Source organism: Capra hircus, chromosome 29, assembly GCF_001704415.2.
Source record: "Capra hircus breed San Clemente chromosome 29, ASM170441v1, whole genome shotgun sequence".
Lineage (NCBI taxonomy): Eukaryota > Metazoa > Chordata > Mammalia > Artiodactyla > Bovidae > Capra > Capra hircus.
In genome coordinates this window covers 46202092-46227339 of record NC_030836.1, presented here as the reverse complement: position 1 = coordinate 46227339, position 25248 = coordinate 46202092, and the positions used below count along the sequence as shown (strand labels likewise).

At 57.9% G+C, this 25248-nt stretch overlaps 1 protein-coding gene across 2 annotated transcripts in view; it reads right to left on the bottom strand.

Annotated features, from left to right (window-relative positions):
* The window catches only part of AP2A2 (adaptor related protein complex 2 alpha 2 subunit), a 68252-nt gene that overhangs the window by 15580 nt on the left and 27424 nt on the right, over window positions 1–25248 (bottom strand). The window contains exons 2-9 of one of the 2 annotated variants that reach the window (XM_018043263.1): window positions 21701–21769; window positions 13596–13738; window positions 11741–11934; window positions 10938–11067; window positions 8957–9058; window positions 2410–2518; window positions 1056–1206; window positions 130–298 (exon numbers count right to left, since the gene is read on the bottom strand). In XM_018043263.1, coding sequence (XP_017898752.1) covers window positions 130–298; window positions 1056–1206; window positions 2410–2518; window positions 8957–9058; window positions 10938–11067; window positions 11741–11934; window positions 13596–13738; window positions 21701–21769 — 1067 coding nt within the window. The remainder of the gene's footprint in view (window positions 1–129; window positions 299–1055; window positions 1207–2409; window positions 2519–8956; window positions 9059–10937; window positions 11068–11740; window positions 11935–13595; window positions 13739–21700; window positions 21770–25248) is intronic. The other variant, XM_018043264.1, reaches the window with a different exon arrangement.

The window sequence follows — 25248 nt, the reverse complement described above, 5'->3', positions numbered from 1 at the left end:
TGGGAGGTGCCCGCGTGCGCACAGCCTCTCCGGGGCAGAGTGCAGAACCACCCAGGGGCCAAGCGTGTGGGACCCCGGAGCCCACCAGTGCTCCCACCCGGCCTGAGGCAGGGGAGAGAGGGCGCTTGCCTTCAGGGCGTTGATGACCGTCTCGATGTGCGCCTTGACCGCCTCGTGGGAGAACTCGGAGCTGGCCAGCGTGCACATGCTCTCCAGGGCCAGGTAGCGCAGGTTCGTCTCCCGGTGCTGCAGGAACTGGCCCAGCTGGTTGCAGGCCCGTACCAGCAGGTTCGGCTCGCTGCTCAGACGGGAGAGGCGGGTGGGCAGGGAGTCCCCGCTTGGCCAGGGCTGCCGTCTGAGCCACCACAGCCTCCCAGGACGCGAGGCCTGACGCTCACTTTGGCCAATACCACACGAGGACCCCCAGAGCACTTCCGAGTGCATCCACGGGACCCACCTCCAGAGGGCCAAGGGCGGCCAGGAGCCTGAGCCCCCACACCAAACCGGCCAGGGGACCCGAGTTTCCATCATGCCTCGACCAGAGGTGACACGCTCAGCCAGAGAGCCCGCCTAGCGGGCGGGATGGAAGCCCCGACATGGAGAAGGCGAGCGCAGGTGGGGACGGTGCACAGAGGTCAGGTCACTGGTGTCAAGCGCCAGCTCCATGCACCACGGGGATTTGGAGGGGGGGGTCTTTGCTCGCTTTTCACTCTGTCCTCATGACATCTGCGCCCTTCAGACACAGCCAAGACTGGCACACCCCCCGGCGGGGGAGCTTGCTAACAGTGCCCAGTCCGTGGAACCACGGCACTCTGGTGGGTGCACCTGCTGGGACCTGGAAACACCCCCACCCCACCCTGCGTGGCCTCCACACACCTCCCCGCCACAACCTCGACCCACGCAGCCCGCGGGACACACACTCACGCTGGTGCCTGGGTGGCCCGGGGAGCGGATGGCCCGGTGGGACGCCCAGGAGAAGGGGAGCCCCCAGGAGAGGCGGGAGCGTGGCGCCCAGCTGCGTGTGGAGGGCAGAGGCAGAGCGCGTGCAGGCCCACCTGTCGTGGTGGATGACCAGGCTGATGGCCTCGAAGAGCACGGCGTTCTTGGCGTTGGAGTGCTGCACCTTCTTGGACTTGGGCGGCTCCTGGGCTTTGTTGAGAATCGCCTCCAGGCACTCGGTCAGGCGGCCGCGCACTGCAGGGTCTTCTGGGCAAAACAGACAGCCGTTGGCCAACTCCCCACAGCCCGCCCTGCCCCAGCCCCGGTAACCCTTGCCTCCCGCCTGTCGACAGAAGGCAAGGATCCCGACTCAAACCCTGAGGCTGCCTAAGTCAAGAGGCTTTGATGGCCAGGGACACAAGTCTTTGCTGAAATACAGATCATATAAGCTGAGGAAAATAAAATCCCAGTGACAGAACACCCGGCATGACGGTCTGGCGGGGGCGGGGAGGGATGAAGGGCCTCCCACTGCCTGCCACCAAGAGAAGCAGAGACACACGAAGAGCAGCAAGAACAGAAGGAAGTTTAGCTTCTAGTCAAAGCAGACCAAGAAAGACTAAGAAAGTAATAAAAACACGAGAACTCCAGAAACAACCATCGCCTGCCTCCAAAGCAGCTGTTCAGCGCCACTCGAGGCGGGGCGGCCCCCAGGTGCCGGGGCGGGGGGCCGGCAGGGTCCCTGAGGCCGCCCGGGGTGGGGCGGGGCTGAAAGGAGGAGGCGACAGTGAGACTCACCCCCAGGGGCTCCGAGCCGCCCCAGCCTGGCAGTAAGAAGGCAGCGGCCAGTTCCACCAAGAGAACCACTGCCCTGCTGCGGGATGGAGGCCCGCCAGAAGGAGGGGTGAGGCCTCACGGAGCCGCGCACCTGCTCAGCTCTGCTGCAGGGCGAGCAGCTCACACTTAGTATAAAAAACACTCAGGACACAAAGTGACTTGCATTTAACAGACATACCCTGTACAAAAACAAATGAAAGCTAAAGTGCGGAGGTCACAACAAGAAAGCCACCTTGGCAGGAGGCAGTCTGGGAGTATGGAACAGGAACTCACGAGCGTTCTCGAACCAGCGACTCTAGTCACTTGCCACAGTTTAAAGTAAAGCAAACATAACAATATCCATGACATGCACTTTAAAGTAACACACACGGTTTTGGACGTGAAGTTTCAACCGGTTTCAAGAATTATTTTAAAAGACTGTTTCAAAAACCCACAGGGGCTGACCCCGCACGTGCAGAATGCACAGAAGCCGAGCCCAGCCGCAGTGGAGTGAGCGTCCTCGACCAGCCGCTCCGGGAAAGCTAAGGGCCGTGAGAGCATCAGAGGCCCAGGGAGCCGGCGCCGGCGCCAGGAGAGCGGAGGGTGCCGTGTTAAGAGGCCGCAGCAAGCCCTCCCCAGGCTCTGCGCGGCTGTTACCTGGGGGCGGGTAGCACTGCAGGAGCCGCAGGAGCTTGACCGACAGCCAGGGCGCTGGGACAAAGTAGTAGGTGTAGTCCTGGAGGTCCGTGGAGGCCGACGTCACGATCTGCGAGGGAGCACAGCGAGAGGGGACTCGGGGCTGGCGTCCCCGAGAGCCCCACACCGTGCGCTAAGGACAGACACGCTCGGCCCAGTCTGAGGGGCAGGAGCACAGCCTCCAGCCCCACAGGAGCCGCCACACAAGGACAGCCCCGCCCCCAGGGACACGGGCCTGCGGCACCCAGCCCGCCAGCAACCCCGCCTTCAGGACCCAGGCCCCCAGAGCCTGGGCGGGAGCCCCACCCTTCCCACCTGGCCCCACGCCCCACCGTCCTCAGGGCAGGCCCCGCGGGCACAGGGCCTCCACTCTCACCCCCACCACCTGCGCCACAGGGTCAGGGCACATGACACACGGCACCCCTGCGCACACGGGGACGGCACACACCCACACACCCGCTGCACGTGCCTCCCCACACCCCACGGCAGGGGCTCGGAGCGGCTCCCCTCACAGAGCTCAGCCGTGACACTAGGTCACCTGAAATGGGTGAGCTCCAGGCCGGGCAGAGCAGCGGGGAGCCCAGCAGAATCAGCCGGGGTGCAGGCACATGGAGCGGACCCGGCCACGCCAGACCACGCCACCAGGGGGACACAGCCACCACCCAGGGCCGCCTTTCCAATGCCCCTCAGGCAGCTGAACCAGGCTCAGAGTTAAACTCAGAGCATTAAATGCACATATTTGAAACAAATACAAAAACAGAAGTATTGAAGAATTAATCTCAAGGGTTTGGAAGAGACTAGCAAATTAGCCCAAAGATAGTGGAGAAAAGAAAACACTAAAGATAGAAGCAGAAAGTGATCAGGTACAAAAATCAAAACAGGACCAACAAAGTCAAAGAAATTCTCAGATACTTGACGAGATAGATCAAGCAAAACGAAAGGGCAAATACCAACAGCAAACTGAAGATGGGCCAACGGAGGGACTTTCTGCCCATACACCTAAGCGTTTACCTAAGTTAGCAAACAGTTAAGAAAATGCCACTTAACAAAACTGATAAAATCTGAAGCCTTGTTACTTACTAAATAAATTGAATCCATAATTAGAGGTTGCCCCACAAAGAAAACCCTAAGTTCACATGGCTTCACCAGTTAATTAATAGAATTGTTAGCAAAGATATAAAAAGGAATTTCCTTAATGTGGCAAAGGACATGGACATGGTTAAAACCTGCCAATGTCATACTTAACAGCGAAACATCAAAGGCTTTCCCTTCAAAGTAGAAAAGCACGCCAATCACCTTCCACTCCAACACCGCAGGGAAGGTCCGAGTTGGAGCAATAAAGCAGAAAGGAAAAGAGCTGCCCTTGTCCACGGAACATGCGACGGAACAGAAAGACGCAAAGCAGTCTACAGACACACTGCCAGCTCTCACGGGTGAGTCTGGCAAAGTTGCCAACATCAAGATCAGTATACAAAGTCCACCAGCACAAACCAGCACAGAATTTTATGAGAACATTTTTAAGGTACCACTGAGAAGAGCATTTTTAAAATAAAGTATATAAAGATAAGTTAAACAAAAATAACAGAACCTCTCCTTGAAAAGCTATGATGTGTATTTGACAGGAATTAAAGACTAAGTGGCTTGGGAGACACACCACGGCCACAGGCGCCAGCACCTTAAGGCTGCGAAGACGTGGATTCTCCCGAAACCGACCTACAGGCACAGGTGGCCCCCATGGGACTCTGGGGGCGGGGGTCACTGGTGTCACTGGACATCAAATTAACCCAAAGTCAAGTCACTGGCGCCAAGACACACAGAGAACCAGAGGCGCTCAGCACAGACAGCGGTGTCTGCGCAAGAGCAGGTTACTTCACAGTGAAACCAGGGTCTGCGTGGAGGGAGGCGCCTTCGCAGCGGTGCTGGGACGACAGGACTCAAGAAAAAGCCTCACCACAGAGTGATGCCGGGTCAGCTGGACTGTCAACCTACAGTGAGCCCTCAGAATAGGGACAGACCACACATCTGGGGACACAAAGGCGTTAACCCCAGGGGAAAGGATCAGGAAGCCTGAATATATTAAAACATGCGGTTTCTGATCAGAGAAGACTTCACCAGAGTGAGATGGCAAGGTACAGAGCACGACGAGATGTTTAAACACAGAGCAGGCTGAACCACATAAAGTTGCTGTCATATTTGTAGATCAGTAACGGTTACAGTGAAGAGGAGCTAAAAAGCCTCTTGATGAAAGTGAAAGAGGACAGCGAAAAAGTTAGCCTAAAGCTCAACATTCAGAAAACAAAGATCACGGCATCCGGTCCCATCACTTCATGGGAAATAGATGGGGAAACAGTGGAAACAGTGTCAGACTTTATTTGTTTGGGCTCCAAAATCACTGCAGATGGTGACTGCAGCCATGAAATTAAAAGACGCTTACTCCTTGGAAGAAAAGTTATGACCAACCTAGATAGCATATTCAAAGGCAGAGACATTACTTTGCCGACTAAGGTCCGTCTAGTCAAGGCTATGGTTTTTCCTGTGGTCATGTATGGATGTGAGAGCTGGACTGTGAAGAAAGCTGAGCGCCAAAGAACTGATGCTTTTGAACTGTGGTGTTGGAGAAGACTCTTGAGAGTCCCTTGGACTGCAAGGAGGTCCAACCAGTCCATTCTGAAGGAGATCAGCCCTGGGATTTCTTTGGAAGGAATGATGCTGAAGCTGAAACTCCAATACTTACTTTGGCCACCTCATGCAAAGAGTTGACTCATTGGAAAAGACTCTGATGCTGGGAAGGGATTGGGGGCAGGAGGAGAAGGGGACAACAGAGGATGAGATGGCTAGGTGGCATCACGGACTCGATGGACGTGAGTCTGAGTGAACTCCGGGAGTTGGTGATGTACAGGGAGGCCTGGTGTGCTGCGATTCATGGGGTCGCAAAGAGTCGGACATGACTGAGTGACTGAACTGAACTGAATGGTTAAATTTTCCAAAGTTTATTGTGATCCACACAGTCAAAGGCTTTGGCATAGTCAATAAAGCAGAAATAGATGTTTTTCTAGAACTCTCTTGCTTTTTCCATGATCCAGTGGATGGTGGCAATTTGATCTCTGGTTCCTCTGCCTTTTCTAAAACCAGCTTGAACATCAGGAAGTTCAAGGTTCATATATTTCTGAAGCCTGGCTTGGAGAATTTTGAGCATTACTTTACTAGCATGTGAGATGAGTGCAATTGTGTGGTAGTTTGAGCATTCTTTGGCATTGCCTTTCTTTGGGATTGGAATGAAAACTGACCTTTTCCAGTCCTGTGGCCACTGCTGAGTTTTCCAAATTTGCTGGCATATCGAGTGCAGCACTTTGACAGCATCATCTTTCAGGATTTGAAACAGCTCAGCTGGAATTCCATCACCTCCACTAGCTTTGTTTGTAGTGATGCTTCCTAAGGCCCACTTGACTTCACATTCCAGGATGTCTGGCTCTAGGTGAGTGATCACACCATCGTGATTACCTGGGTCGTGAAGATCTTTTTTCTACAGTTCTTCCGTGTATTCTTGCCACCTCTTCTTAATATCTTCTGCTTCTGTTAGATCCATTACATTTCTGTCCTTTATCAAGCCCATCTTTGCATGAAATGTTCCCTCGGTATCTCTAATTTTCTTGAAGCGATCTTAAGTCTTTCCCATTCTGTTGTTTTCCTCTATTTCTTTGCATTGATCGCTGAGGAAGACTTTCTTATCTCTCCTTGCTATTCTTTGGAACTCTGCATTCAGATGCTTATATCTTTCCTTTTCTCCTTTGCTTTTTGCCTCTCTTCTTTTCACAGCTATTTGTAAGGCCTCCCCAGACAGCCATTTTGCTTTTTTGCATTTCTTTTCCATGGGGATGGTCTTGATCCCTGTCTCCTGTACAATGTCATGAACCTCATTCCATAGTTCATCAGGCACTCTACCTATCAGATCTAGGCCCTTAAATCCATTTCTCACTTCCACTGTATAATCATAAGGGATTTGATTTAGGTCATACTTGAATGGTATAGCGGTTTTCCCTATTTTCTTCAACAGTCAGCTCCTGGTCTTGTTTTTGCTGACTGTATAGAGCTTCTCCATCTTTGGCTGCAAAGAATGTAATCAATCTGATTTCGGTGTTGACCATCTGGTGATGTCCACGTGTAGAGTCTTCTCTTGTGTTGTTGGAAGAGGGTGTTTGCTACGACCAGTGTGTTCTCTTGACAAAACTCTATTAGCCTTTGCCCTGCTTCATTATGTATTCCAAGGCCAAATTTGCCTGTTACTCCAGGTGTTTCTTGACTTCCTACTTTTGCATTCCAGTCCCCCAGTTAGAACTGGACATGGAACAACTGGTTCCAAATAGGAAAAGGAGTACGTCAAGGCTGTATATTGTCAACCTGCTTATTTAACTTATATGCAGAGTACATCATGAGAAATGCTGGGCTGGAAGAAGCACAAGCTGGAATCAAGATTGCCGGGAGAAATATCAATCACCTCAGATATGCAAACTGACACCACCCTTATGGCAGAAAGGGAAGAGGAGCTAAAGAGCCTCTTGATGAAAGTGAAAGAGGAGAGTAAAAAGGTTGACTTAAAGCTCAACATTCAGAAAACTAAGTGAGTGAAGTCGCTCAGTCGTGTCCGACTCTTTGCGACCCCATGGACATAGCCCACCAGGCTCCTCCGTTCATGGGATTCTCCAGGCAAGAATACTGGCAAGAAAACGAAGATCATGGCATCCAGTCCCATCACTTCATGGGAAATAGATGGGGAAACAGTGGAAACAGTGTCAGACTTTATTTTTGGGGGGCTCCAAAATCACTGCAGATGGTGACTGCAGCCATGAAATTAAAAGACACTTATTCCTTGGAAGAAAAGTTATGACCAGCCTAGAGAGCATATTCAAAAGCAGAGACGTTACTTTGCCAACAAAGGTCCGTCTAGTCAAGGCTATGGTTTTTCCAGTGGTCATGTATGGATGTGAGAGCTGGACTGTGAAGAAAACTGAGTGCCAAAGAATTGATGCGTTTGAACTGTGGTGTTGGAGAAGACTCTTGAGAGTCCCTTGGACTGCAAGGAGATCCAACCAGCCCATCCTAAAGGAGATCAGTCCTGGGTGTTCACTGTAAGGACGGATGCTGAAGCTGAAACTCCAATACTTTGGCCACCTCATGCGAACGGCTAACTCATTGGGAAAGACCCTGATCCTGGGAGGGATTGGGGGCAGGAGGAGAAGGGGACGACAGAGGATGAGATGGCTGGATGGCATCACCAACTCGATGGACATGAGTTTGAGTAAACTCCGGGAGTTGGTGATGGACAGGGAGGCCTGGCGTGCTTTGATTCATGGGGTCGCAACGAGTCAGACACGACTGAGTGACTGAACTGAACTGAACTGAACTGAATGGTTAAATGTTGGAAATTTTGTCTGGTTTAACCCAGTCTAACCAACAAAGTGTTGCGCGTGTCTGAAAAACACGAAGAGGAGGTTTCCGTGGCAGCCCACACTTCCACTGCAGGGCGAGGGGGTTCCGCCCTGGTCGGGAACCGAGGCCCCACTCGCCGGGAGGTGGTTTAGCTGCTCAGTCGTGTCTGACTTCGGGGCCCGATGGACTACAGCCCGCCAGGCTCCACCGTGCTTCCCAGGCAAGAACACCAGAGTGGGCTGCCATTCCCTTCTCCATGCCGAGAGGTACTGCCAAAAAAGCAAACAAGAGTTTCCACAAAACAACAGAAAAGCCACCATCGTGGAAAAAGGAGGAAAGACTGAAGAGGCTCTTCACAAAAGACGGGGTTCAAGACGCCAATGAAGGAGTTGCGCTGGGGGTCCCGTGGTTCAGAGGACTGGTCCTAGAGGGGACACAGGCTCAACCCCTGGTCAGGGAGCCAAGATCCCACTTACTGTATGGTGTGGCCAAACAGATAAAACAAAGGGACGTTACCTGGAGAAAAAGCTTTTTTAAAGCAAGCAAACACGCCGAGCTGCCCTAGCTCATGGGTGATCAAGAAAATGGAGGTGAGAAAGCAACAGGACAAAGTGCCCAGAAGGGTTAAGGCCAACCGGCCGCAGGCCGGGGAGGGGGCTGCAGGCTCCTCACAGTGGCCGTCAGAGGGGACAGCCAAGCGGTGGGCAAGACAGGGCACAGAGAGGTGAACGCGCTGCCCGGCAACACGCCTCAACCATCAGCAGGAGAAACGACTCCACGACTTCACGACCCTGATGATCAGAGCGAGCCGGTCACAGAGCGACACGGGCCGCGAGCCCTCGTCAGCAGGAGGCGCCGCACAGCGCGCAGCGGGGGCGGGGCTCTGCCCGGCACGCTTCCTGCGCCCGCAGGCCACTCCTGATCGGGGCCAGAGGAAAGCCCGCCAGTCACTGACCAAGACACACGTCCACCCGCGAATCGCAGGCTGCCCAGAGGCCTTGCCTACCGAGAGGGACGCGTCAGCAAAATGGCGTGACAAGGAACAAGCCCACCCCGAGCTCCACCCCGTCAGCAGACTCACCCTGCTTAGCCTGGAGACAGCCAGAGACACAGAGGTCTTGAACTCTTCCGGGTTCTTCTGCGCCAAGGTGGTGATGAGGCTGGTGGCGGCAGTTACCACACCCTGAGAAGACACACACACACGTTCAGATGCCCGCCAGAGGACCTGCAGACAGCCTCTCATCTGAAACTAGTCTTCTAAACAAAATGTTAAACTCAGCAACAGCTGGCCACCCCGAGGTCACCCCCATCAGTCCTCGATGCTTCAAGAAAGCGAGATGCACACGTCGCTTGTTGCCTTGCTTACCCTTCTCTCTGAAAACGTGGCGACCCGGCATGCTTCAGCCTGGAGCCCTGCCTCAGGGAGGTTGCACGGGGCAGCAGCCCCAGGCCCTGTGTCCGCCCACCCACCCCCTCGGTGCCCCTGACCTAGGTCACTCCGTGTGGACTGCAAAGGGATGGACACATTACGTTCAGACTCACAGGAATCTTTCCAACCCAAATTTGAGATCGTGGAAAACAGGAAAGCCCATTCTTCCCCATTTTCGAATGTGGTCCAAGCCATGTCTCTGCCCCCTGACTGGGGAGCTCCACTGGGCCTGGATGAGACCCGATCCCCTCAGTGAGGTCAAGGGAGCTGGTCAGCTCCCCAGCGTGGTGCCCCATGTTCCCTGCACACTTGCAGTGGTCTGTGCAGAAAGAAGCTGTGAGGAGAGAGGGCCGGGGGCCCCCACGCCCAGGCTGCCTCCTCCCCCTCCTCCTGGGCGACGCCTGGGCCATGCCGGGCTCAGGAGGGGCCGGAAGCACGCGGAGCTTTCTGCGCCTCACGGCCCCCCACTTCTCCTGCTGCTCCCAGAAGGGCCTGCTTGCTTCTTCTGGGTGGACAAGGGGTCCTCTTCCGGGGCATCCCCGACCTTGAGACCAAAGCTGCCGACCCCAGGCCTCTGGTGGCAAAGCTGGGAGACGCGCGACACAGAGCCCACGGCACACAGGCGCCAGCCCACCCCGGGCCGCGACGCTCCCCACCCTGCCCTCCGCCACTGGGCTCCTACGGCCTGGACCCACGCAGGCACCAATGCGTGCACCAGCCGCAGAGCCACGCACATGAGAACACAAGGAGGAGAGACAGCCGGGCACACAGACGGCCCAGGAGCGGGGCCTCCTGGCCGAGACACCCTGCCCCAAGGAGAGGTCGCCTGCGCGGACCCCATTTCCCCCATGAGTGTGGGGACATGGAGGGACGCTGCAGGCTGCCCCACGGCAGGCGAGCCCGCACGGCCACCCGCCCTCGCCCCGTGGGTCCACCTGTGCGGACCGTTCAGTCCTCATTTCATCTTTAAGGCAGATTTCTCTTCTGGGAAAACACACAGTAGCCAGCTAACATGCTAACGCCTCTGTGCTCAATGGGAAACTCCATGTGGAATCTTGACTCTCCCATTTGTAGACAGGATTCCAGCAAGATAAGGCCACGTGTCCGGCATCAGCTCCTACCTGACCCCACCTCCCAGCGCCAGCGTGGACAAGGGCCTGTGACTCATGGCCAACCCAGACACTACCTCACTGCACATCCCGCTGCTCTGGCCGACGACACAGAGCAGGCTCGGGCCTGGCTCACGTCCAGCCGTGTGGATTAGGCAGCCTGTGTGTCAGAGCCCCCGGGGCCACAGGACAGCCCCACGGCAGCCCTGAACGGAGTGCAGAAAGACACGTCTCTGCAGGCCCCCAGTGGACGTGGCACCCCTGCGACGTGCTGGGCTGTGCTGCCTCTGCCCCACCAGCAGGAGCCCCTCCACACCCGGACAGGGTGCGTCAGAGGCCCTGGCTCCCCTGCCCTGACCCCAGGGAGGGGCTCCCAGCCTCCCCCTGCAGGCCCTCCCAGCTCGACGGCCGGGCCAGGGGTGTCCTCCTCACCATCCTGGAAGTCACACGAGGCTGCTCACGTGGCCCTGGCCCGGAAGAGGCTGCCCCACAGGGGAGGGTGGGCGTGACCCAGAGGCACCCACCAGATGCTGGTCGTTGAGGAGGTGCACCACACGGGACGTCCAGTCGCCCATGGGGACAAGGTCCGGGGACGTCCTGTACAAGCGCAGCAGGCACAGGGCGGCGCTCTGCTTCACGCTGTCCATGGTGTCTCTGAAAGACAAGCAAGAGTGAGGCCAGCACAGCCCAGAGCCCACAGACGACACCCCGCAGCCCCCAGGGAACCAGAGCCCACAGATGACACCCCGTGGTCCTAAAGCAACCAGAGCCCACGGACGACACCCCGCGGCCCCCAGGGGACAGAGCCCATGGACGACACCCCACGGCCCCCAGGGGACCAGAGCCCACGGACGACACCCCGTGGTCCTAAAGGAACCAGAGCCCACAGACGACACCCCGCAGCCCCCAGGGGACCGGAGCCCACAGACACCCCACGGCCCCCAGGGGACCGGAGCCCACGGATGACACCCCGCAGCCCCCAGGGGACCGGAGCCCACGGACGACACCCCGCAGCCCCCAGGGGACAGAGTTGCACCCATGAGGGGCCTGGAGGGACACACGGGAAAAGGTTGCTTCGGGCTCTCCACGCAATCAAGCTCAGGCCGCCACAGCCCACGGGGACCAAGAAGAGGCGGGTGAGGCTCTGGCCCAGGACAGAGGCCTATATGGACCTCCTGACGACTAACTCGGCAATCCCGACCCGCCTCCTTGCCACGGCTGTGACCGAGATGGGAGGCTAAGAGACCCATAGCGCCTTCAGGACTCACACACTTGACTTACGCATGTGGGAGGTGACCGCGCCCTCAGCAGGCCACCAGACACGTACCCGGCGACGAGGATTCTGGGAATCTCCCCCGCAAACGCCTCGGCCATCTCCCGGCTGCCCACGTTGGCAATGCAGTGCAGGGCCAGGCCCATGAAGGTGGGGTTGCGGCTGGCCAGGTCATTCTTGATGGCGTTGTTGATCAGGCGGATGAGCTCACTGTTGGAGTTCACCAGCACGGAGATGAAGAGATAGCCCTGGGTTCCAGAGAGGAGAGAGACCACCGCTGGACACACTCGGCCGGCCCCCAGCCCCACCCCAGTGTGCTCGGCACACTGCTGCGGTCCGGCCACAGAGGGCCCACCTGCCTTCTCCTGAGAACACGAGTCTTGTCCCCAGATCCCTCCTCGGACAGTTCTGCAGGACAAACCTGAGGCACTGTCCCCACGGGCATCAGACACCTTGGAGCCCCATCCCCACCCCAGCCACTGGTCCACGGGGACCTGAACAGGATGAAGGGCCTGCCTCGGCTGTGACGGGAACACTGCGGACCACCTTCCCTCTCTCAGCTGTCTCAGGGTCCCAGAGTCCCCTCACCGCCGGGCCAACTTCAACCTCGTGCTGTCCCCGCTGTCCACGCCCTCCCCACTCAGGAACAGCACCTCTCAGCCCTGTCGGTCTCAGGAGGAGCTCGCCTTCTGCTCTGGGCTCTGGCCACCCTGCCCTCCCACACATGGGCCTTGACGGGTGCCCTGTCTGCTCCTACCACCCCATCTACTTCTTGGCCTCAGCCTCAGCCTCAGCTCAGGTCTTCCTGCCCCTCAGAGCCCTGCCTACTAGCTGCCCACTGCTCAGAGTCCAGAAGGCCCCACCCGCCTCGGTTCCTGGCGTCAGCCGCAGCTCTGCTCGCTCTCTGTAGGGGGCTGTCTGACGGCCTCGCCCCTTGAGAAGAGCCGGGTCCACCCCTGCTTATGGTCACTGTGTCCCCAGGGCCCCCAGCACACTGCCGGGCCTATGGAAGGCGCTCGGCGATTTCTTGGTGGGAGTGAGTGTGACTGTGTGAGTGTGTGAGTGTGCGTGTGCACGAGCGTGTGCGTGTGTGCACGTGTGCATGAATGTGTGCGTGTGCGAGTTTGTGTGCGTGGATGCGTGCACTGTGTGTGCGTGTGCACGTGTGTGTGTGTGCCTGTGTGTCTGCGTGAGTGTGACTGTGTGTATGTGTGTGCGCGTACCCACACGTGCACTTAGTTGCTCAGTTGTGTCTGATTCAGCAACCCCACAGACAGCAGACTGGCAGGCCCCTCTGTCCACGGGATTTCCCAGGCAAGAATCCTAGAATGCCATTCCCTACTGCAGAGGGTCTCCCCACCCCAGGGGTCGAGCCCGCGTCTCCTGCATTGGCAGGCAGAGGCTTTGCCACGAGCGCCCATTCTTCACCACTAGCACTTGGGAAGCCCATTGCTTGGTGAGTAAACACCAATACTTAACAAAGTCCCTGGGGCATCAAGTGTGTTTTTTCACTTTCTGGAAGTTAAATTTTTTTAACTCATGTTGCTCCAGGCGGGCGCAGGGCTGGAGGCATCGAGCTGGGGGCCCTCAGGGCCTAGACACGGGCACTCACCCCAGCAGACACTGGGGCAGACACTGAGGCCGGGCGAGGCGCAGACACCCGCCCTCCGCTCTTAAACCAGTGCACCTGCGCCCGGATTAGGAACAGCGGGGGGTGGGGGGGCACATGTGCGCGGGCACTGAGGGGAGGGAGCGTGCCTCCCCACCCTCTGGGATGGGCCCCCGGGACACAGTGCCCTCCCGTCAGCTCCCACCTAAACCTGGGGAAATCCCCAGACAGACGGAGGTGCAGAGCAGGAGCCAGGCGCCAGGGGCCCCAGTGAGAAGCAGCGCCCCGCCGCGCACTCACGATCTGCTTCTCGGTGTATCTGTTGGAGCTGAGCAGGTTCACGGCCTCCATGTGCCCGAAGTCGATGTCGTGGCCCAGCAGGAAGATGAACAGCAGCTTGCACACATACTTCTTCTTGCTGTAGCCGTCCAGGGCTTTGTCGCCTGCGGGAAGGGGCAGCACAGGAGTAGGGCGCTGGGCCCACCTCCAGGAAGCCAGCCAGACCGCCACACTGTCAGGCTCGCGCCCAGCGCTGCTGAGCTGGTCAGCACGTGAGAGCCGAGTGTCTGGGTCCCTCGCAGACCCCAAACCAGCCTGCCGGCCAGCAGCAGAAACACAACCCCGCCAGCACAGTCCTGCCGCGCCACCCTGACCTCACCAGCAGCTTAACCTTTCAGAGGTGTTTATTCATTTAGGCAGGACAACACACTCTAAATAATCTCTCATTTCACCCAGTAGTAGGACAAAGCACCCACCCGAAAAGTCACACAAAACCACCAGAAGGGCTTGTTTCCCCACCGATGGCAGCGCGACTTGGCCTCTCCTGGGAGACCACGGCAAGGCAGGTTCACAACAGGTCTCTGTCAGCACAGAAAGTGCTGCTTTAAAAAGGACCACCCGACAGTGCCGTTTTAAAAGCAGAGGTTCTCATTTCACCCGAGAGCTGCGCAGCATCCCGTGCAGCCCGCAGAGGTGAGCGCAGGAAGAACGGCCGCCTCGAGCGAGGCGCTGCAGTGACCTGACCGCAGGGTCGAGGGCCAAGCAGCACGTGGGAGCCGGGAAGGTGGGAGCAGCCACAGCCCTCACTGCGAGGGCGAGTCACCTGTGTCCCGGGACGAGCCCAGCTGACCTCCAAGGGCACTGAGAAGAAGGACCCCAGGACTCCTGAGGGACAGTGGACCACAGGCCAGCCAGCCAGCGGGACACCTTCCCTGGGGAGCTCTGAGACCCCCGTCCTTCCAGCCAGCCAGCGGGACGCCGGCCTTGGGGGGGCTCTGAGACCCCCGTCCTTTCAGCCAGCCAGCGGGACACCTTCCCTGGGGAGCTCTGAGACCCCTGTCCTTCTCAGCAGCAAGCTGCATGCTACTTAATGATCGAGCAACATCAAGTCAGAGCAGACCTGGCTCCCTGCTCCTCCCACTGCGGGAAGCCAGCTCACTGCTTCCCGATGGGACCCCCGCCCCATCCCCGCAGGAGAGCATCTGAGCTGAGGGCACGGGGCCCAGGCGACCGCGCCTCACCCCACATGGCTGCCCCTCAAGCACAAGCCCGCTCGCCACCAACCTCTGGAAGCCTCCTCCAATGAGCAGCCCAAAGTGCTGCCCGCCCCTCACCCCTGGAGAGCGGCCCCGGCCGCAGGAACAGCGCCAGGCTGCGTGCGGGACACAGAGACTCGCAGACGCACTAGACGCCGAGCGCCCAGAAAGGGCAATCACGGCCACAGCAGTCAGGAGTCTTGGCCCTGGTGCTGCCGCGATGCAGGGAAAGAGCCAGTGTCTCCAGGGCGAGGCGTCTGAGCCCGGCGACCGCATGCTGCTGCACGACTCCCACCCGGGCTGCCTGCTCACCTTCTCTCACAGAGACCCGTCCACCCTGGCCCTGACCCTCAGCGAGCACCTGCCTATGTTCAGGCGGGGGACAGCAATAGGCCGAGTGTGGACCAAGAGGGAGCCCCATGGCCCCTGAGCCCAGCCTGCGTGGCCCGGGCTGCGAGCTGCTGCGGGGCTGTGGTACCAGCGCGTCCACCCAGGACCCCACAGGCCCAACTGCACTCAACTGTACCCCCACGTAAGGACCACCGCACACCCACTGGGAAAACCAAGGCCTAACCGTTAGCCGTACCACATGCGGGCAAGAACGTGGAGGAGCTGGGAACTCACACTCAGCTGAGCAGGCACAAAACGGGGCAGCCACTCTGGAAAATACGGGACAGGTTCTTAAAAGGTCAAACATGCACCCGTCGAGCGAGCCAGGGGCTCCACCCTCAGGCGCCTTCCTGAAAAGAAGGACACCACGCGCCTACACCAGCCACGCACACGGGACTCACGCAGCTCCACGCCGCCCACGGGGAGCCAGCACCACACGCAGCCCGCCAAGACGCGGGCGGCCGCGAAGGCACACTCGAAGTCAGAGAGCAGACGCAGCGGCTCCGCCGCAAGACGCGCAGCAGGCCGTGCTGCCGGGGCCGCGCTCCACCTTGGTTGGCTGCAGGGGCGGCTGCGTGAACACCTGCACCTGCTAACCCCCCAGCGCCCTCATATCTCAGAAAGCCAGTTTAAAACAAATTACTGTCAGAATCTCCCAGGAAAAAAAGCGAAAGATGAAAGCACACAGGCAAAGCGATGGCCAGCACTGAAGCCGTGAAGGCCGCCAGGAGGGAGGACAGGTGAGCGAGCCCGCGGCGCACGCACTCACGCTCCGAGGAAAAGTGTTTTCCAAGTCTTCCCGCAGCTGTAAGAATGTACATTCCTTACAGAAACTCCCGCCATTCGTCTTTCTGCCCCAGCACCTGGGACAAGCGAGCACCCAACAGTGAATGAGCTCGTGCAGACATCCCCTGAAGCCCAGCACCGAGACGACACGCCTCCCCCCGACCGGACAGCACAGCAGCTGTCTCTAGAGGCCCCAAGACCGAGGGCAGGCCCGCAGCGTCCACAAGCAGCCCGAGCCCTGCTCTTGAGTTTCCAGGCCAGCCAGGCAGCCAGGGCAGGGGTGCAGGGCGGCCCAGGGAAGACCAGCGGCCGCCTTCAGGCTTCGATGGGGAGGTTGCACACGAGGCTGTGCCCACCGCTTCCGTCGTGGGCCAGGCCCCGTCCACACCTCCCACTCCAGCTGTCTGTCGCCCTGGACCCCACGCCCCATGCACGTCTCACCCCCAGCGGCCCGTGCGCCGCCCACAGGCCCACTACGGTTGTCCTCCGTCGGCCCTTATCGGCATCCAGGACTGTCTGCTTCTGCCTGAAGGAGGCCGTTTAGACTCTCCATTAGCACAGGCTCCCTGGTGGGAAGCTCTCCGTTTTCGTCTGGAAAGGCCTCTTTTAGTGTCGTTCTCCTGGAGCCGGCCGCTGGATGCAGACTGCTGGGGCCGCCCCTTGCAGCGTGCTGGCCGCAGCCCCCGCCCCGCTGCCCCTCGGCCCTGTGACGAGCTGGCAGGGACGGCTCCTATGAGGACGGCCTGTCTCCTCCTCTCTAGAGACCAAACGTCTCCCGTCTCGGGCTCAGCGTTTCCGCGTCGGCGTCTCTAGGTGCAGAGTTCACTATTTACTGTGACTGTGGACACGGCATCTGAGGTTTGAGCGTCACGGATCTTCACACGTCCTCTGTCACACCAGCTCTCTCTCCTCCCAGGAGGCAGCCAACCACCCAGACTTCGTCCCCCACCCCCGTCTCTCACCCACTCTTTATCACACCCAGGACAGGCTGCCTCCCCACCCGTCTTCCAGGACACTGTCCCTCTTTAATAAACCTGTCGTTACATCCACACAAGCTCTTCATTCTAGTTACTCCGTGCTTTGCTCCTGGAACTTCCATCTGGTCTCATTTCAGAGTCTGCCATGTGACTCTGTTTATGCTGCCTAAGGTCCCCACTGAAATGTTCTGATCTGTCTTTTACTGCTTTACAGACAGCGGCCCAGCTCCCTGCCACCCGCGTCCAGTCTCGGAGGCCCCTGCGAGTCCCCTGCGGTCGCCCCTGCGGTCACCCCTCTGGCTCCTGCCGAGCCATCGGGCTCCTCTGTGACGGTGCTGGGACGACACCCTTGAAAAGTCAGCTGCAGCTGGTAGGTGACGCCTAGCACGGGGCTCCATCTGTGACAGCCACCTCCTCCTCCAGAGGACTGGGACAGGGCGGCTGGCTCCCCGGCCACTCCCACCCCAAGGGCACTGCCTCTCAGGGCTCAGCTTCAAGTGGAAAGAGGCCTCTCCATGGTGAGCTCTGGGCTGACTTCCTCCTAAACACCAGCTGCTCAGCCTCGGCACTGGGCCTCCTCGGGCCCGGTGGTGCTGGGGTCTCTGGTGGCCTGCCTGGCCTCCACCCAGTAGGTGGCAGCAGCTCGCCAAACCCTGCTGGACCAGCCTCTGTCCCTGGGGACAAAAGTCATCCTGACTGATAGTAGTGAAGTCGCTCAGTCGTGTCCAACTCTTTGTGACCCCATGAACTATAGCCTACCAGGCTCCTCCATCCATGGGATTTTCCAGGCAAGAGTACTGGAGTGGGTTGCCATATAACCACCCCCCAAGACTTTGAAGAATGGAAAAGACTAGAAACCTCTTCAAGAATATCAGCTATCAAGGGAACATTTCATGCAACAATGAGCACAATAAAGGACAAATGTCAAGGACCTAACAGAGCAGAAGATTAGGAAGAGGTGGGAACAACACACAGAACCAGATGCAAAAGGTCTTAATGACCCAGAAAACCGTGGCAGTGTGCTCACCCACCTGCAACTAGGCACCCCAGAGTGTGAAGTCAAGTGCGCCTTATCAGGAAGCGTTGCTAGGAACAAAGCTAGTGGAGGTGACGGAATTCCAACTGAAACTATTTCAGATCCTGAAAGATGATGCTGCCAATGTACTGTTCTCAATATGCCAGCAAGTTTGGAAAACTCAGCAGTGGCCACAGGACTGGAAAAGGTCAGTTTTCATTCCAGTCCCAAAGAAAAGCAATGCCAAAGAATATTCACACTACCACATAATTTTGCTCATTTTGCACGCTAGTAAGGTTATGTTCAAAATCCTTCAAGCCAGGCTTCAGCAGTACGTGAACTGAGAACTTCCAGATGTACAAGCTGGAGTTAGAAAAGGCATCAGAGGTCAAATTGCCAACATCCATTGGATCATAGAGAAAGCAAGGGAAACCCAGACAAACATCTACTTCTGCTTCAGTGACTACACTAAAGCCTTTGACTGTGTGGATCACAACGAATTGTGGAAAATTCTTAAAGAAACCGGAATACCAGACTACCTTACCTGTCTCCAGAGAAACCTGTATGCAGGAAAGAAGCCAACAGTTAGAACCAGACGTGGAACAATGGAATGGTTCAAAATTGGGAAAGGAGTACAACAAGGCTGTATATTGTTACCCTGCTTATTTAACTTATATGCAGAGTACATCATGAGAAATGCTGGGATGGATGAATCACACGCTGGAATCAAGATTTCTGGGAGCTATCAACAACCTCAAATATGTAGATGATACGACTCTAATGGCAGAAAGTGAAGAGGAACTAAAGAGCCTCTTGATGAGGGTGAAAGAGTGAGAAAGCTGGCCTGACACTCAACATAAAAAACACAAAACTCAGACCATGGCGTCTGGTCCCACCACTCCACAGCAAACAGATGTGGGAAAAAAGAAAAACAGTGAGAGACTTCCTTTCCTTGGGCTCCAAAATCACTGCAGATGGTGACTGCAGCCATGAAATTAAAAGACACTTGTTTGGAAGGAAAGCTAAGACAAACCTAGACAGTGTATTAAAAAGCAGAGACACCACTTTGCCGACAAAGGTTTGTCTAGTCAAAGCTATGGTTTTTCCAGCAGTCATGTACAAATGTGAGAGTTGGACTATAAAGAAGGCTGAGTCCCGAAGAATTGATGCTTTTGAACTGTGATTCTGGAGAAGACTCTCGAGAGTCCCTTGGACTGCAAGGAGATCAAACCAGTCCATCCTAAAGGAAATCAGTCCTGAATATCCATTGGAAGGACTGATGCTGATGCTGAAGCTCCAACACTTCAGCCACCTGATGCAAAGAGCTGACTCATGGAAAAGACGCTAATGCTGGGGAAGACTGAAGGCGGGAGGGGATGGCTGGGTGGCGGCACTGCCTTGATGGACAGGAGTCTGAGACGGCTCCGGGAGACGGTGAAGGGCAGGGAGGCCTGGGGTGCTGCGGCCCGCTGCATGGGGTGCCAGCGTGCAGCCACCTGGAGACGGCTGGGCAGCTTCTCACAAACGCGCACACTCTCTCACCACGTGACCAGCAGCCACGCTCCTCGAAAACACCACCACAGTGAAACCTGCACAGGGATGCTCACAGCAGCTTCGCTCGTGAGTGCCCACACCTGCAAACCACCAAGCCGCCCTCCAGTAGGTGAACGGGTGACTGAACTGAGGCACACCGAGCAACGGCGCATCAGCCGTGCGAAAGGATATGAGCTGTCGGGCCGCAGTGAGACACAAGGGACCCTCAGATGCACAGGCCCAGTGAGCGGAGCCCGCGAGAGAAGCACAGCCGCGTGGCCCCAGCGCCGCGACCTTCCAGAAGAGGCGGAGCCAGGAGCGAGTGCGGAGGTCAGCGGGGCGGGCTACGGCGGGAGGGGTGAGGGGGCACACAGGGAGGGGCGGGCCGGGAGGGGTGAGGGGGCACACAGCGAGGGCGTCCCCGACGGGAGCCGCTTGGTGTGCAGCTGTGACGAAAGGCGCGCGCCGGGACGCGTGGGGACAGCGGGGCCGGAGCCGTCTCCGCACCTCCCCTCTTGCTGGGAAGGTAAACCTGCTAGACAAGAACACCGGGGAGACTGCAGTCGCCGTGTACACACGGAGGCCTCCAGGTGGCGCTAGTGGTAAAGGTCCACCTGCCAATGCGGGAGGGCCGGCTCCCGGGGTCACGGGCCCCACGGACCCCTGGAGGAGAGCGTGGCAGCCCACTCCAGTACTCAAGCCTGGGGAAGAGCCCCATGGACCGAGGAGCCTGGCCGGCTACAGTCCACAAGGTCACAAAAAGTCAGACACTTCTGAAGTGAGTGAGCACCCATGTAGAAGCCAGATAAGTGGTAAAGACCCACTGCACAGCCCGGGGCCTCTCAGGGACCTGTGGCGACAAGAGGGACGTCCAGGAGGAAGGGGACGCGTGAGCACGCAGAGCTGACTCACTCTGCTGTGCGAGACCCACACCAACCCCCCGATGGTACAGGGGCAAGAGCCCGCGGGCCGGTGCAGGGGAGGCGGGCTCGACCCCTGTGCAGGAAGAACCCACGTGCTGCAGAGCAACTCGGCCCCGCGCCAAGGCCTCCGCAGCTGGCACACCGGGGCCTGTGTGCCACCAGAGAGGCGCCCGGCCTGCGGCAGCGCTCAACAGGAAAAGCCCGCCACAGTGAGGAGGCCAGCAGCAGCCAAAAGTAACTAAGCTTAAAAAAAGAAAAACTGCATTGTAAAGCAACTACACTCCAATAAAAATTTAAAAATAAATAAACCTGCTATACAAAACAGCCAATTTTTAAAAAATTTAAGCAATGAAAGTTATAGACATCCGCCCATACACACACAGACACACACAAGAAACATTTATATAAGTAAAGCACTCCACACAAAATTCCAAGACCTTCTCAGGCCTCCCAGAGGATCCTTGGACTGGTCAACAGCAAGACGGAACACCTCCCCGAGTCCGGCTGGAGCAGTCCTGGCCCCTCGAGGGCCTGCGTCCTGCCCGCACCGGATGCCCGCGCTCGCCCGCGGCAGCCCCGCCGGCAGCCCTGCGGCCCACGGTCCCTCCGGCTCTGTGGGCTCGCCCCGTGCTCTCCTCTACGCACTTTTTCTAGGCAGCTTCAGCCACTCTTCCGGCTAACGTCTGCTCAGAAATTTGAACCAGGTCTCAAATTTGTAAAAATTAACCGAAAATTTAAAGTCTACGGGACTCATAAATATGTCCCAAGAATGAAAATCTACACCTGACGATTCTCCCAAATGAGGCGGCTCAGGGAGCGCCCATCCCCCAGCTGGCCGGCGAGGTCGCGAAGACACAGCCGGAGGGGCCGGCGGCGGGAAGCGCTGGGTGAGCGCGGGCCCCACGCAGAGCAGGCCCACACTGTCAGGGAGCTGGCTGGAGCTCCTGCACCCTGTGGGGCAGAGTCGGGGGCGGGGACTGCTCCAGGCCAGTGTCCTCCCAGCTCCAGGAAGAAGCTGGACCCGGGACGAGCCCCGCTATCCAGGATCAACTCTACACAAACCATCAAACTACTCCAGAATAACCACCGGCTTTCCTTTAAACATCAACAGAGCCAGGACAGCGTCTGTACTGAGACCTTCACTCTGATTTGAAATGAAAAAAATAAAGATGAGATTAAGAGATTAAGTCCCTCTTGCAAAATTTACGGACGAACGCTATGTGTGTGGCCAGCAGGCGAGCCTTACCTTTAAATTTGGATCTGATGTTTGCCAGCTCTTTGTTTATTCTCTTTATTTCTGCTTCTTTACTTTTGCCTGAGAAGAGAAAACACAAAGGCATCTTACTTTAACTGATTTCTAAACAAACACCTATTCCCTGGCAACAGTGGCACATCAGAGCTAAGGGCAGAATCAGGCTCACAGGCGCCCGAGGGGAGAGGGCACCAGCCTCCGCCTGAGGCCGGCAGCCGGGTGAGGCCCCTCGTCAGGGCCAGCGAGTCGGTGGAGGGGAGCCCGCCAATGGCGCGCGGTTAGCTCTGTTCGCCCTCTCGCCACAGTCCTGGACCTGGGTGCACTCACAGCGCTGCTGAGCATGCTCCATAATAAACCACTGTCAGCTACGCGATTGCTCCAAAAGGTGACTTTTACTTCGAGATCATTTTTTAAAGTGTCAAGTTTTAACTACTGTAGGCTTCTAATTTTCTTTATGAAATTCACCAACCCACAAAATCTGACAGGTGCCCTTCTACAGTAAGCAGTGAAGTCTGGGAACCGCCTATTACATAAGGAAGGAAGACATATTAACTGCACAAGAGTCACCCCCCTCCGCTCTGCGCCCCTCACCCTCCTCCCCACGGTCTGCCTGTGTGCTCCTCTCAGCCCACTGACAGCTGTGCGCACAGGCCCGAGGAGCAGACACTGTTCCCAGGGCCGCAGGTCTCAGCAACACTGCACAAGGGAAGCTGCGCATCACACGGGCAGGCTGGGTCACGCGCTCCCTCTGCAAGGGCCCACTGCTTCTTCAAAGCAGGAATGCAGGCACGTCAGTCCCTACCCCAGAGAGAGGAGAGGTTTCCACAGCAACCACCCTGGGACCACCGACAGGCTGGGCACTCACCGGCGCTCACAGATGCCCAGAAGACACGTCGCCCATCGCCCAGCTTCCACCGCTGCTGAAGAGGCAACCCCCTCCCAGGGCACTCCCAGCACCAGCTACCTTTCACCGCTAACTTGCTAACAAACAGGGCTGCACGTCCCCGAAACAGAAGAACCCTCCTTCGAGCCCCTTCTACTCTAGCAAGGCCCCGGCCGGGCAGAGAGGCAAGCTCCCCAACCAGGCACTGCTCAAAGTGCCCAGACTCAGGTTAAAACAACACTTCTGCCCTCAGGGAGATGATGCTCCACGTGGCGGTTGAGGGGTGAGTAGAGGCTGAGGGTCTTTAACACGAGCACAGTGGTCAGCTCTGGTGAGCAAGGGGCAGGCCAAGGGGTCTGGACTCTCCTTCCCAGCCCCAAGTGCCGGCTTCTTCCTCCGGAAGAGCCGCCCAGGACCCAAGGGCACCCTACAAAGCTGCAGATGGGGCGGTGGGTCAAGCACAAACCTTTTTGAAGTTTTCCTGAGAAAGTACTGCCTGCGGGAGCAGGCTTTACTGACTGGGTGAAAGGGCTACGGAACAAGGCCGTGGCGCCTTCCGCCCACAGGACCTGCAGGGGCGCCACACAGCCCAGCCTGAGCATGGGCAGGAGGCCGCGGGCATGCGCCACTCCGCGTGCCTGCGTGTGCCCATGCTGGCGTGCGCCTGTGTGCGTGCGCTTCTCGCAAGGGTGCAGGAACTGGTCCGTGCTGCTCCCGGTGGGTGGACTCTGCTCTATCCGCCGCCCGAGGGAACCGGGCCCGCGCGGCAGGAACATAGCTGAGCAGAAATGACACAGGGCTAGGAGCGCAGAGGGCACATACAGGACGGGGGGTCGCCAGCTGCTGCCCGCAGCGGGGAGGGCACACCACACAACCGAAGGCATGAGGCCTGGCGCTCGGGGAGGAAGCACAGGGGCGTGGGGGCCACGGGGCGCTGCCCTGCCTCTGCGGCAGGGGCACGAAGCTGGGGCCTCTTAGCCAAAGCCTGGCCGATTCGCAACGCACACACACACATTCATTTTAATGCGCGGCGGGCAGGCTCTCCCAAGGCCAAGGGCAGGCCCTGGATGGGTCCTGGCACTGCCTCTGGTTTGCTCTGCAACCAAGGGGCAATGACTTCGCATCTCTGAGCACAGCTCCCTCGACAAGGAAACCACTGAGAGTCACAAGGCCTCATGGCAACACATCACGGCGGGGAAGCCGAAGTTCACCTCAGTTCAGTCGCTCAGTCGTGTCCGACTCTTCGCGACCCGTGGACTGCAGCACGTAGGCTGGCTTGGCCATCACCAACTCCCGGAGCTTGCTTAAACTCATGTCCACCAAGTCGGTGATGCCATCCAACCATCTCTGTCATCCCCTTCTCCTCCCACCTCCAACCTTTCCCAACATCAGGGTCTTTTCCAAAGAGTCAGCCCTTCCCACCAGGTGGCCAAAAGCCAACACAGCTGGGTCCCCGCGGTTCCTCCTGCTCCTGTGCTTTCCCCTAGACTCCAAGCCGCGTGCCTTCAGCGACGCTCAGCTGTGCCCACCTGGACCCGCGCTCATCCTCTCCCGCGAAAACTCCAAAATTACAGCTCGCTGCTGAACAACCATCGACAGGAGGGCATCGGATCCCACCGAAAAAAGATGCCGCACGTCCAAGGGCAAAGAAGCTCCACCAAAACGGCAGCAGGGGTCAAATCACGTTCAGAATCAAACCCCATACCCACCAGAGACACTCAGAGGGCTCAAACAAACACCTTGTGAGCACCAGGGCCCAGAGACTGAGCCAGACCTCTGAGCCTCCTGCGAGGGACGGCTCAGCAGCGGCCTGCCGCAAGGCAGAGGCTCCGGGTGCGGCCCCCTGGGTCACACAGCCTGTGACCTAAGCCCTTGTGGAGGAGGTCGCCATTAACCCCACCACAGCGCCGCCGAGCAGACGACCCACAAACTGCGGAACAATTATACCAAAGAAAGTCTGGCTGTTAAGAAAGTTCTAGGACCCAAAACCCCATAGGGTTTCCCCCGTAGCTCCGTTGGTGAACAATCTGCCTGGAGTGCAGGAGACCCAAGCTCAATTCCTGAGTCGGGAAGGTCCCCTGGAGAAGGAAATGGCAAACCCACTCCAGTACCCTCGCCTGGAGAATCCCACGGACAGAGGAGCCTGGCAGGCGACAGTCCCTGGGGTCACAAGACTCAGCAACTAATCTGCCACCAGGAACCGTAACAGATTTCCCAACCTGGAGATCTGGCAAAGGCACTGAGAACTCCCAGAGAGTCTGACTTTGGAGGCCAGTGGGATTTGATTACAGATCTTACACCGGACTGGGGAAAACAGACTCTTGGAGGGCAGACAGAGCCTTGTGGGCACCAGGGCCCAGGGGAAAGGGGCACTGACCCCACAGGAGACTGACCCAGACTTTCCCGGGAGTGCCCAGGGGTCTCTGGGGAGGCGTGGGTCGGCGGGGGCCCGCTGCAGGGCTGGGGGCGCTGAGGGCAGCGGTGCATCATGGGACCTTCTGAAGGAGGCCGCCGTTATCCTCATCGCCTCCACCACGGTTTGGTCTCAGGTCAAACAACAGGGAGGGACCACAGCCCAGCCCATCAGCAGAAAATTGGATTAAAGCTTTACTGAGCTCGGCCCCGCCCATCAGAACAAGACCCAGGTTCCCTCTGTCAG